This window comes from Lutra lutra, chromosome 13 (genome assembly GCF_902655055.1).
Source record: "Lutra lutra chromosome 13, mLutLut1.2, whole genome shotgun sequence".
Taxonomy (NCBI): Eukaryota; Metazoa; Chordata; class Mammalia; order Carnivora; family Mustelidae; genus Lutra; species Lutra lutra.
Window position 1 is genome coordinate 87,805,795 of NC_062290.1, and position 12,916 is coordinate 87,818,710.

A 12,916-nucleotide genomic window follows, 5' to 3' on the forward strand; every position below is an offset into this window, starting at 1 on the left:
ATCCCTGTCTGCATGACTTTCTGAGATTCTGAGTTTCGGTCCCCAGCTCTTGCGTTTGGAGGAAACCAGACTCCGGCTCCGCCCGGGCTCATGTCCGGTGGTCTGCGAGCCGGTGTTCATGACCAAGCCCTCCGAGTGATCTGCCTGCTTTCCGGTCCACACGAGGGAAGGAGCATTGGGGACCTGTCCACCCACAAAGCCAGGTGGGGCTCTCCCCACTCCAGCCTGGGAAGAATGGGTGTGGTTCTTCCCATTGGGCTGGAGTCAGTGGAAGGAATGGATGAAGGGTGGACCTCAGAGAGCAGGTTGGGAGGAGCTGATCTTATGGGAGGGATGGAGAAGGGATGGTCACTGTGGGGAACGTGGTGGGAGGGCTGGACTTTGGGGAGGGAATGCGGGGGTAGTCCTTGAGAAGCAGAAGGGTAGGAAGTTGTCACCAGGGATGGATGGGGGAGGGCTGTTCTTAGACTAGTCCCCATCCCTGCTGGCAGGTGGGGTGACAAGAGGTGCCTGAGCCAGCTTGCAGTTTGGCAGGCTCCCCAGACTGCCCACGCTCCTGTGGGCGGAGACCTGTGATCTCTATCCCTCCCCCTGAGGACTGAGTTTGTATCTTCTTCAACTGCATCTTCTCCCTAGCTGTAGTGGGCCCTGAATAAGTCATTTGTTAGATGTATAGTGCTGTGTGACTGATAGTTGACTGAGCAATGATTATGTGCCAGGTGATGTGCTATGAGTTTTACATATATGAAATTACTGGATCCTCCCAGAACCAGGTATTGGTAAGATTATTATACAGATGAGAAAACTGAGGCTCAGAGAGATTGAACAGAGGTGACATGGTTGGTGGACATGGTTAGTTACATTTTTTTCTTTCAATTTTTAAATTTAAATTCTAGTTAGTTAACTTATAATGTAATACCGGTTTCAGGAATAGAATTTAGGGATTCGTTAATTACATATAACCCCAGTGCTCACCATAGCAAGGGCTTAATACCCATCACCCATTTAACCCCTTCCCCACCCACCTTCATCAACCCTGTTTGTTCTTTATCATTAAGAGTCTCTTATGGTTTGTCTACTTCTTTCTCTTTTTGCCTTCCAATATGTTCATCTGTTTTGTTTCTTAATTTCCACATATGAGTGAAGTCATATAGTATTAGTCTCTTTCTGACTTATTTCATTTAGCTTTATATACTCTAGCTGTATCGTTGCAAACGGGAATATTTCGTTCTTTTTGATGGCTGAGTAATATTCGTGTGTGTGTGTGTGTGTGTGTGTGTGTGTGTATACAGAATATTTTCTTTATCCATTCATCGATCGGTGGACAGTTGGGCTTTTCCCATAATTTGGCTATTATTGATAACGCTGCTGTAAACATTGGGATGCAGGTGCCCCTTCTGATTACTACCTTTGTATCTTTCGGGTAAATACTTAGTAGTGCAGTTGCTGGGTCGTAGGGTATTTCTATTTTTAATTTCTTGAGGAACCTCCATAAACCCGGTTACATTTCATTCCAAAGCCTGGGCTGTTAACTGCAAGCGTCCCGGGATGATTGCTTCCTGGGCCCCTTGATGACCCTCATCTGCGCTGCGAGTTGCAGGTGCTGGGTAGGCAGTAAGCACCTGGCTTCTGAGTTCAGGACACTGTAATTAGCAAGTGCTAAGTTATCCAAGCATGAAGGAGTTGGGCAAACCCCACAGTGTCAGCATTCGAAAGAACAGAGCTCCAGACGGTTTTTGCGACAATCCAGGCCATCTAACCAGATCACTGAGCTCATGTGTCCATTTCAGTATCGCTTTTAACTGGGCTGTGGTGAGAATCAGACGCAACGGTAGCTGTGAAGGTGGTAAGCTGTCTGAGGATTGCCTTGGAGTTTTGATTCAACTAAGAGATCTCTTTGCTTACGATGTAGCTGATGCCACGTTTGGCTTGTTGATGCCACTCTGACAGTGTTTTGGGAACTAGAAGTGATTGATCAGTCCTGTCTGTTGATGCATTCTCAAAGGACATCCTTAGAAAGATCTGCTGTGCGGGGCTCGCGGCCCAGATGGATGGTTGAGATGGATGCAGATGCTGCCATCAGGGATGACACGGTCCAGCAGATCGGCTCCGTGTTCTGTGTTAGCGTGCTGCCTGCCCCGGGTGTGACAGATTCCCCAGGCCCTGATTTCTCTCCTATGCTCTAGAGTCCCGAAGATTACTCCAAGGCAAGAAAGAAAGAATGCCGCTCTTCTTCCGGAAGCGGAAACCCAGTGAAGAGGCTCGGAAACGCCTAGAGTATCAGATGTGTCTGGTGAGGGAAACTGGGCTTCCTCTGAGTCCATCTCCACCCCTGCCCTCATGAACTGGGCTCCACACTGTCCCCAAACCAGCCGCGTGCTCCCTCCCTCCCATCTGTCTCCCTGACCCCCAGAGGAGATCTCTGACTCAAAGCAGACCGGTGAGGCCTCCTGTCTGGTACTCAGGAGTGCCTTGCACTTCCCTCCTGAGGGAACTGATGACAGTTGTCGTGACTTGTTCATTTGCTGTTCCATGCTGGACCTCAAGCCCCACTGAGGCAGGGGTCATTGGTGCACCTGCAGAAGGGACTAGTAGAACCAGACAGTGGCTGGTCTCTTACAGCTCCTTGATCCTGTGTTTCTTTGGCTGGTTTGTCCGCTCTTCAAGGGCGTTTTGTTTTTTATTATTATTCTTTTTGTTCGCAGGCAAAAGAAGCTGGGGCCGATGACATTCTTGACATCTCTAAGTGTGAGCTCTCAGAGGTAAATCAGGGCTGGTGTTCTGGCTGTGAATTTGATTGGTCCTTTTTTCTTGGATCACATGTCCCTAAGAAAGACAGATGTGGACTGGGGCTTTTAAAACACTGGAAGCATTAGTCGAGTAAAGTGTTCTTGGATTTTGTTCTTATTCAAAAGAATTGAGATGGTTGGTGGCCTCAACATAGTCTATGAGAATTGGGAGTCTAGAAAATGCACCCACAGAGTTCTAGGGAACTGGAAGAACCAGGGTTTCTCTGGCCTTTTTCTTTTGCCCTGGTAGAGCTCATGATGGGGCTGGTGTGTGGGCTGGGGCCGGGCAGGGCAGTCTCCTGCCAGCTGATTGCAGGGGAGGGCTGACCACCTCCCAGCAGCATTCCTCCCCAGCCTCCCCTGTACCACACTCCCGGCTCAGCGCTGCTCTGCACGTGAGAATTTTGCACTTGATCACCTCCTGCCCCGTCACTTGTGTGCCACCGGCAGGAAGGGAGGCGCTGACTCTTCTTTTTCTTCCCTTAGATTCCATATGGGGCTTTTGCAACGTGCAAAGTTCTGCAGAAGAAGGTAAGGTGGGGGGCGCCTGGGTGGCTCAGTGGGTTAAAGCCTCTGCCTTCGGCTCAGGTCATGATCCCGGGGTCCTGGGATCGAGCCCCACATTGGGCTCTCTGCTCTGCGGGGAGCCTGCTTTCTCCTCTCTCTCTCTCTGCCTGCCTCTCTGCCTACTTGTGATCTCTGTCTGTCAAATAAATAAATAAAATCTTTAAAAAAAAAAAAAAAAGGAAGGTAAGGTGGATCTTCATTTTCATAGGCTTGTTTATTGCATGTTTGCTTTTGGAAATCAGGTGGGACTTTGAGGCACTGTCTTCCTGGCATAGACATCTCCCTTCTCCCTGATTCTCACCCTTTCAGCTTGAAGCCAGTGTTTGCCTAGTTGGAAGAGTTGAGTCTGATGTCAAATGGTCCCGGGTCACATCCTGGCTTTGCCCCTCATGAGTTGGGCAACTTCCGCCAACTCTTAGATCCGTTTCTTCATCTGTGCGATGAAGACATTCCTAGTGTTAGTCCTACTCTGACAGAGCTGTCATGAGAATTAATAGAGTGACAGGCAGGAGGTAGGTAGATGGAGACGGGAATGCGCCAGGTACAAGGCCTGCCGCAGTAAACATGGGGTGACCTCGCTGTTCATAATAATGAAAGCTGTACTTACGTCATCCTGGTCACCCAGCGGAGATCAAGAATGGAATGAATGATTTTTCAGAAAGACATTGAAGCATTGCATGGAGACAGTCAGAGCATTCTAACTGAATTCTGTAAGGAAGGGAGGTAAAAAGTGTTCCATACTGACAGCCTGGTGAGCTCCTTGACACTGGAAGTCTGTATGCAGGGGTCAGTGCTATAAAAATAGCAACAGATGGTAGGATGGAGCCTTTGGCCCCAGGCCAGCCCTGGGCTCAGTCTGTTGGTTAATCGTACGGCAGCCCTTGGAGGCAAGTACTTTATTATTCTCTGTTCCCCATGTGAAGGTGCTGACCCTGAGGGAGGTTAAGATCAGGACAGCTGCACAGGGACCTTCTCAGGATGGAAGGTAGCATCAGGCCTCCAAGATCCCTTTCACCCTTGAGATTACAGGCTTTCAGGTTATGTGATTTCACATTTGGTGATTCTGCGATTCTGAGCCACATCCCCCATGGCAGTGTCTGGGCGAGCAGAGGGCAGCGGGCAGGCGGGGTCTGCGGTGTACCCTGCAGTGAGCTGGCGGCCTGCTGGCTACTCCTCTTCCTGCTAACGCGCCCCAAATCTTCCCCACACAGGTGTTGATTGTCCACACGAATCACCTCACTTCCCTGCTCCCTAAATCCTGCAGCCTCCTGAGTCTCATAACCATCAAGGTACTGGGGCCCTTCTCTCGGCGGTCAGGGACTCTGCCTGGTGTAGCATGTGACAGCTAAGCTGCCTTTGTTAAAGCTTATGCCGGCGGGCCTAACTTCATAGTCAGACCGGGATTAGCACAGTTGATGGGGCACCTGAGTGCGGTGCGTGGGGTGGGGTCACAAAGATAACCAGCCCGAGCATGGGAACTTGCCCCACAGGTAGAAAGGCAAAGCATAAACTCAGAGCAGGTGAGCTCACAGAGAGCATGGAGACCGATGGGCCCAAACAAGGAGGCCCCGGAGGGATGCCAGGCATCACTCGGTCAGTGTGTGAAAGCCCTGTGTTCTGGGCTGACTTCCTCCTGTTAGCCTCTCCAGGACAGGGACTGGGACATATTCACAGTACATGTGGCCTATGACCTCAGGATTATTCCACATGAGCATGAGCTGTGACAATGGGTACACACAATGAAAGGCAAAGGATGGTAGCATCAGGCATCACAGTGTTTTTTGAGTTAAGTCTGGTTTGTAGGAGTTAGGGTGGTTTTTACTTGTCTTTATTATTCTAGTCCAACACTCATTATTTTTATAGTAAAACAATATCTTATACATCTTAAATACATATTTTATATTTGTGTATATTTCTATTTTACTTGTGTGTACATGAAACATATTTATGTAGTTGCATACATGATGTGTCTTTTTGCTCATTTGTGTTGTTTAAAAAAATTGGCAAATACAGTTAAGCAAAGGAAGAAAAATGCCTGTCATCTCACACTCCAGAGAACCACCATCAGTATATTATTGCATATTTGATAGTCTTTTTTCACGTAAGTATGTACTTACACTGTGAGGGTTTTCCTGTTTAACATGAATATTTATGCATACTGTTTCATAGCATACTGTTTCCGCTCAACAGCTAAAAATAAATATTGATAAAGAAAAGAAAGCAACGGTATCCCATTTTCAAAAAGGAGCTGAGATGGAAAGATCTCGTCCTTGGAGAGGAGGGGCTGCTGTTGCTTCAACACCGGAGACAGGAAGAGGCCCCAGAGTCTGAGCTGTGTGGGCTTTCTCCCTTGGTGACTGTTGTGACCCCTACGCTTGCCTTCTTCCTGCAGGTTCTGGATCTTCATGATAATCAGCTGTCAGCGCTTCCTGACGACATCGGGCAGCTGACCGCCCTCCAGGTACGGCCGCAGGACACAGGACACCTGCCTCTGACTGCAAGTGAGAAAGTGCCCTGGAGAGTGCCGGCTGGGCTCTGGCCAGGACCGCCCTTGGTGCCAGCTCCCTCTGCCCCTTTCCCGTCAGGAAGCTCCGTGACGCCCTAGCCATGGCAGTCTGAGCTGTGGGAGTCTTGGTACCATATTTTTGGCATGTGCTTTTGGGATTTCATCGTGAGCTTCTACAAGGGAGGAAGCAGGAAATGATGAATTCAGCACTGTGACTCATCCTCCCACTTCTGATCAGTCGTGGCCCCCCGCATGCCCGCGCAGAGCTAAGCTTTTCCCTCCTATTATCTGTCGGTTTCCTGCAGCCTCCCTGTCAGGCAGGTGCCAGCATTAGCCCCATTTCACAGAGGAAGAAGCGGCTTTCCTTCACACTTAGATTAAAATACCTTCTCGTCACTGTGCCCCTCAGACCCCGGATGAGGGGCTGGCCTGCTTCCCAGCCTCCTCTCCCGGCGGTCAGTTCCCAAACTCCTTCTCGCCTTCCTGCCGCACTGTGGCGGGCCTCTCCATGCAGACCCCACCTCCGCCCGAGCCGCTCATCCTCTCTCAGCCCCAATGTCCCTTGGAATCCTCCCGACCTCCTTGTCAAAGTACATCCACCTTCTGGGCCCCTGTCTCAGGTCTGGCTGGTTGCTGCGGGAGCACTGATGGCAGTGCGTAGTTCCTTGGGAAGGTTTTACTGATTTGACTGAGATGTAGTCCTTGGAGGGCAGCACCCCCACCTTGCACCCTGCCTCCAACGTGGAGGAGACCAAGAAATGAGGGGAACAGGCAACCCTACTATGTGGGTGACATCATTGCATTTTACAGATGAGAAAATTGAGGTCCAGAGGGATGCCTTTCGCTAGCCCCAGGGCACACACAACATGGGGCAGAACAGTAGGAATTGTCACCCCTTAGGAAGCCACAGTGAATGCCCAGGTGTAGGATCTTTGGGGACATGTATATTTTTATAGAATTGTTGCATTGATCATTTTGTAACTTTTGGATACCTGACAATAACTCCTAACCATCTTTTGGTTCATTAAATATTCATCTGCCGCATAATTTTTAATGACCGCTTAGCTTTCCATTGCGTCAATGTTTAATGAGTACTTAGCGTGCTGGCCTCTTGGCCTTGCTTCCCTCACAGTGCAGCATCTGGGAGGGAGCGCAGCCTGCGGAATCCGCTGAGCCTGCCTTCCCGTCTGGGTACCGCCAGCTGCCAGCCTTGAGACCTTGGGCAGATCCCACTGCCTTTATGCAGCTCAGCTTCCTTCCCCCCAAAACTGGGATTCCTAGAGCCCTGTCGCATGCTGCCTCCCCCTCGTCCCTGAACCTGCTTGTCCCCTGCTGCCTCCTTGCTGGACTGTGGGGCCATCATGGAGCATTCTGTGGTCTGCATAACGATGGGTCCTCCCCAAGAACCAGTTCAAGGTCTGGCTCTGCTCTCTTGGGCACGTGACTTCACTCTGAGCCTGTGTTCCCATCTCCCACCTGGGATTATAAAAACCGGTGCCCTCCTCACAGGGCTGTCAAGGGGAGTTAAAGATGTGTGTGGTGCCCAGATGCTGCCTGGCCTGAAGCAGGGGTAGACGTTGTTCTCTGCGTCTGGGTTCTCCTGTCATTTTTTCCCTCTGTCTTAGGTCTTGAACGTGGAAAGGAATCAACTGACGTATCTCCCACGTTCCATTGGGAACCTGATCCAGCTCCAGACCCTCAATGTGAAAGGTAGGGGCCGGAACGCACTGTCTGTGACTTTGAGTTGGCGCTGGCTGTCTCGGCCAGCATCCACAGAGCCCTCCTAGGAACCATCGAGCATGAGGGCACCCAGCTAATAAGTGGTAGAGTAAGAACTTGAACCCAGGTCACCAAAACTGGACCCCTGTGCTTTTCCTCCTGGAACCTCAGGTCTCGGGACCTGTGCACATCCCGGGGTCAGAGGGAGGCACCCATGTGCCCCGAGTCTGGCAGCGTCGGGCAGGAATTTGGTGGAGAGGCTTTGGGGGTTGAGCTGTGCCATTGGGATCTCTCCAGATAACAAGCTGAAGGAGCTTCCAGACACCGTGGGGGAACTTCGAAGCTTACGTACTCTTGACATCAGTGAGAACGACATTCAGAAGTTGCCGCAGCTGCTGGCGCACGTTCGAACCCTGGAAGTAAGTGCGGAGCCGTTCCTGCCTGGGGTTCTCTCTGGGCCACAGTCCCCACACGTTCCTGACTGCCTGCCCTGGTCATGGGTGCTGGGCTGTCAGAGATCTCAAGGCTCAGTTCCTGGGAGCTCACAGAGAGAGCGATGTCATGCGGTTGTCATTATGTGGCTCTTGCTGCCATGATGGTGGCAGAAATACACGCTCCTGGAGTAAGGACAGGACACTGAGTTCTGGTGGTGTCAATAGTCTGTGAAAGATGTGGTGTTTGAGTTGGGCCTGGAGAGAAGAACTCGCTTTAGAGTAGTAGACCCGGGTAGTGGGGCATTTGGGTGCAGAGGAGAGTACGGAGAGCACAGAGTGGACAGCACAAGGTGTGTTAAGGGAAAAATGGGGCATCTGATGTGGTGGGCACTTGCTGTGTCTGGAGGGTCCAGATTGGGAAGAGCCCAGAGCTCTGTGACCGGGAGAGCAGCCTCACTGGGAGGTGTAGAAATTGAGTTTCATCAGCGCAGGGAGGGGGGACAAGCTCTTCCTGGGTCACTGTATCAGTTTGCTAGGGTGGCTGTAACAAAATACCACAGGCCGAGTGGCTTGAAAAAGAGATTTATTTTCTCATGGCTCTGGAGGCTGGAAGTCCAAGATCAAGGGTTGGTTGCTTCCGAGGCCTCTCTCCTTGGCTTGTAGATGGCGGTCTTCTCCATGTGTCCTCACATCATCTTCCCTCTGTATGGGCCTGTGTCCAAATTCCTCTTCTTATAAGAACACCAGTCATGCTGGATTAGGGCCCAGCCTGGTGATTTCATTTTGAACTTGTTTACTTCTCTAAAGACCTTATATCCAAATACAGTGGCATCTGAGGTGCAGGGGATTAGAACTTCATGTATGTGTTTTTGGGGGGTCTGCAGTCCAGACCTTAACACACACGGATACAGGCTGCTTGCTCAGGGAAGGCGGGGGCACTTAACAGTTGAGGATGAGATGGCCCATCCTTATCTGGTCCCTACAAGGCTAGGTGCTTAACCTGCATCAGTTCCCTGAATCCTCAGGAAAACCCTGCAGACCAGACACTGCTGGGCCTGTTTGCAGGTGAAGAGGCTGAGCCATGGACAGTTTAAGGAGCTTGCCCAGGAGCCGCACAGCTAATGACAGCGGAGTGGGGTTGAAAACTAGGCAGTCTGAATGAGGGCCTATGCTCTTTACCTCTGTGCAGCTCAGCCTTCTGGAACAGGGACTTCTCTACCCATGATGACACGGTCTGGCCAGCATCCCAGAATCCTCTGCTGAGCACCAGCATCTGTATCAGAAGTGGGTGGGTGAGCATGGAGACAGCAAAGGAAGGGGGCTGACCCCAAGGGCTGATCCCTGCTGCTGTGGCAGCCAGCCTGACAAGGGACAGGATGGTCAGCTCCTCTCCCTGAGCAGGTTGCAGAGACAGTGCTGTCCAACAGAACTTTCTGCAGGGATGGAAATGTCCAGTGACTATGCTGTCCCAAGTTGGTAGCCACTAGCCACATGTGGCCCTCAAGCACTGGAAGTGTGACTAGCATGACCAAGGAAGTACGTGTTTACTTGTACAGTCTTTTTAAAGATTTATTTACTTATTTTAGAGAGAGAGATGCACATGTGCACATGAGCAGGGGGAGGGACAAAGGGCGAGGGAGGGAAGCAGACTCCCCACTGAGCACAGACCCCCATGCAGGGCTCCAGCTCACATCCTGAGATCATGACCTGAGCTGAAACCGAGAGTGAGACGCTGAACTGACTGAGCCACCCAAGCATCCCTGTTTATATTGAAATAAACGAAGCCCCACATGTTCAGTGGCCACCGTGCCTGAGCGCACAGCTCACAGCGTCACTGAGTCCGAAACCCTCGTTAAGTCAGCTGGCAGGAGCTCTGAGAGTGATGTGCATCCACTCTTTAAAAAAAGCTTTTGAGCTTCTTGGTGGCACTTTTGTTCAGGAGGAGACCATAAATGGCCATTCTTGGTTAAGGCCAAGGTCTTTCTCTCGTGTTATCTCCCATCACCCATCAAACAGCCATGCCGCTGGGTGATAGCATGCCTGTTGAACACTGATAGAGCTGAGCTTCCAGGAAGTCACCTGTCCTGTTCAAGGGCACACAGCCAGGACAGGTCAAACTGGGGTGTGACACCAGGGCCGAATGACCGCATGCATCGCTGTCCAGCTGCAGCTCCCGCTGATAATGGCGTCACCCGCAATCTGTGTGTCCCATGCAGTAGCCGCCAGCCACGTGTGGCTGTTGCACACGTGAAATGTGGCTAGTGCCACTGAGGGACTGAGCTTTAAATTCACTTTCAATTTAGTCGGTTAAAATGTAAACTTACGTGGCCCTGTGTGGCTCGTGGCCACCAAACTGGGAGGTGCGGCCCCAGCACCCAGCACACTTTACTACTGGTGACCAGTATGACCCATGTGGGTGAATATTCTTTATGGAAGGCCTCCCAGGATGGGGTTTTTTGCTCTCGGGCTCCCCAGACCCAGGCAGTCGGATCCTGTGCTCCAGGGCAGGCTCCCCAGGGAGAAGGGCTGTGCTGGCTAGGGCTGGCGGGCGTCTGAGCTGCTTTTCCCCCTAGGCCACTTCTGGCCTGGTGCCTCAGGCCTTCCCCTGAAGCAGGCCTACCTGTCCCAGGCAGAGAGGATATGGGCTCCTGAAAGGGGCTTAGGTAGCTTCCTAGGAGGCCTCTGGAAAGAAGTGAGCAGATGGCAGGAGGGCTCGATTCAACAAACAGACAAACAAAAACAACAGACAACCTTACAGCATGGCTGTGGATGGCTTCGTGGGCATTTTCTGAACCAGGTCCCTGTTTCCTGGGCCTCATAAACCCGTAAGCAGGTGCATATGTGCCCGTATAAACATTAGGGGTTTTTTTCTTACTTAAAAAATCATATTGTTAAAAAAAATTCCAACTTCACATAAAAAGTACTCTAGAATCTACCCTTTGGAGGAAACCATTTTGAGTTTGAAGTATATTTCTTCAAAATTTTTTGTAAGTATACTAATGTGAGAGAGTAGGAGTGTTTCTTTTAACAAACATGGAATCTTATTCTGTATGTTGTCCTATAATTTCCTTATTTTCCCGCTTTTTTATGTTTTTCTCCAAAAACACGAATCATTTGCTGGCTACACACCAGACACTATTTAAGTGCTGGGAACGTGGCAGGACCAAGACAGAGGAGACAGTAAACACAGCCTCGTAACTAAACCAGGTGCTTTGGGATTGTGTTGACAATACATATAAAGAGGGTCCCCTGTGTCTGCAGACTCTGAGCCTCGACGCCTCGTCCATGGTCTACCCACCCCAGGAGGTGTGCAGTGCTGGCACCCAGGCCATTCAGCAGTTCCTCTGCAAAGGTAAAGCCAGACACCCTGCCTCCTCGCTCAGCGAGTAAGCATGGTCCCAGCAGCAGCCCTGTGCCAGCCCAGACTCAGGGCATGGCAGAGACCAAGGAGGCCACAGTCCCCGCCTGCTCGACACTCTCCAGATCTGGGAAGAGACACAGGCAAAGCAGATGGTCACAGGAAATCAAGTTACTGGTTAGGTTGGGGCGTCAGGGAAGGTCCAAGAAAGTGTCTTTGTTGAAACCTGAGGGCATTTGGGACTTAGGAAGGAGAGGAGGCTGTGGCTGGTGGTAGCAGAGGTGTGTTGAAGGGCCTAGAAGGGTAGAGTGGTGGGAAGCATGCGGCCAAGGAGGCCGGGGGGCTGGGCACCCACACAAAGGGAGGAGAGGTAGGTGGGAGGCTGGAGAGGCCATCGGGGCCTGGTGTCACACAGGAGAGGGCTCACTCCACCTGCGGGGAAAAGGGCCTGGAGAAAGCAAGCGTGGAGGCCAGGGACCAGTTAGGAGGTCATTGGCGTCATCCAGGACTGAGGCCACAGGGGACTGGACTTGGAGGAGTGACATTGCAGCTAAAACCCAGGGCCACCATTGGTCCAGGTGCCCAGAGGGGAAGGCAGAGTACCTGGCCATCTCCTTTCTGGCGGATTGTCTTAATTAGGGGCCAAGACTCATCCAGGTGATCTGTGGGTGACAGAAGTGCAATTGCAAAGCAACAAGAAAGGAAAGCGAAGTCTTTTCAATACATGATTTCAGATCAGTTGAATATCCACGTGGGGAAAAAGTCTTGATTTCTTCTTTCAATAGGAGACAGGCAACACCAGCCATAAAAAGTTAATAAATTACATTTCCCTAACATTAAAAAGACACCATTTGGGAAAAGAGAGGGCAAGCCATGAAGTCGGAAAGGATATTTGCAATGCATGCATGTCCAGCAAAGCACCTGTTTCTAGCAGATAAAAAGATGTATAAGCAAAAGGCGTTGTCAGAAGTCTTGAATAGGAATTTTACAGAGACTCTCCAGATGGCCTAGAGTGTCTGAAAAGAATGCTCAACATCTTTTTGGTAAATAGGAAAAAACACATTAAAACTACACAGAGACACTACCACGTCCTACCACGCCCCCTAAAATGGCTCAATTAATGTCAGTACAAGAACTAGCAAATGTGTGGAACAGTGGCTCCCATCCACCATGGGTGGGGGTGTGGGAGTCGGAGACTGCTTCCAAAAATTGTTGTTACCATCTCAAGCTGAACATTCAGATACCCTGTGGCCCATCAACTCTGCACCTACGTGTGTGTCCAGGGAAAGTGCGTCTGAGTATATGCCAGAAAGCCAAGTACAGAAATACTGACGGCAGCATAGTTCCTAACAGCCCAAACCTGACACGCCCCAAGTGCCCATTGGTGGTGGGACGCATAAACACGCTGTTTCAGACTCGCACGCGAATACGACACAGCCTTCAAACACAGCAAAAGCAGTCTGGGGGTGCCTGGGTGGCTCAGCTGATAGTAGGCCCTGCCTACTTGTGATCTCTGTCAAATAAATAAATAAAATCTTAAAAA

At 50.8% G+C, this 12,916-nt stretch overlaps 1 protein-coding gene across 4 annotated transcripts in view; it reads left to right on the forward strand.

The window, feature by feature from the left end:
* Positions 1-12,916, forward strand: part of LRSAM1 (leucine rich repeat and sterile alpha motif containing 1) — a 38,317-nt gene that overhangs the window by 485 nt on the left and 24,916 nt on the right. Inside the window, exons 2-10 of one of the 4 annotated variants that reach the window (XM_047699908.1) lie at positions 47-203; positions 2,187-2,293; positions 2,706-2,762; positions 3,276-3,320; positions 4,568-4,645; positions 5,749-5,817; positions 7,488-7,572; positions 7,879-8,000; positions 11,277-11,367. In XM_047699908.1, coding sequence (XP_047555864.1) covers positions 2,222-2,293; positions 2,706-2,762; positions 3,276-3,320; positions 4,568-4,645; positions 5,749-5,817; positions 7,488-7,572; positions 7,879-8,000; positions 11,277-11,367 — 619 coding nt within the window. In that variant the 5' untranslated portion in view covers positions 47-203; positions 2,187-2,221. Of the gene's footprint in view, positions 1-46; positions 204-2,186; positions 2,294-2,705; positions 2,763-3,275; positions 3,321-4,567; positions 4,646-5,748; positions 5,818-6,100; positions 6,180-7,487; positions 7,573-7,878; positions 8,001-11,276; positions 11,368-12,916 lie in introns of those variants that run through there. The other 3 variants (XM_047699909.1, XM_047699912.1, XM_047699910.1) reach the window with 3 other exon arrangements.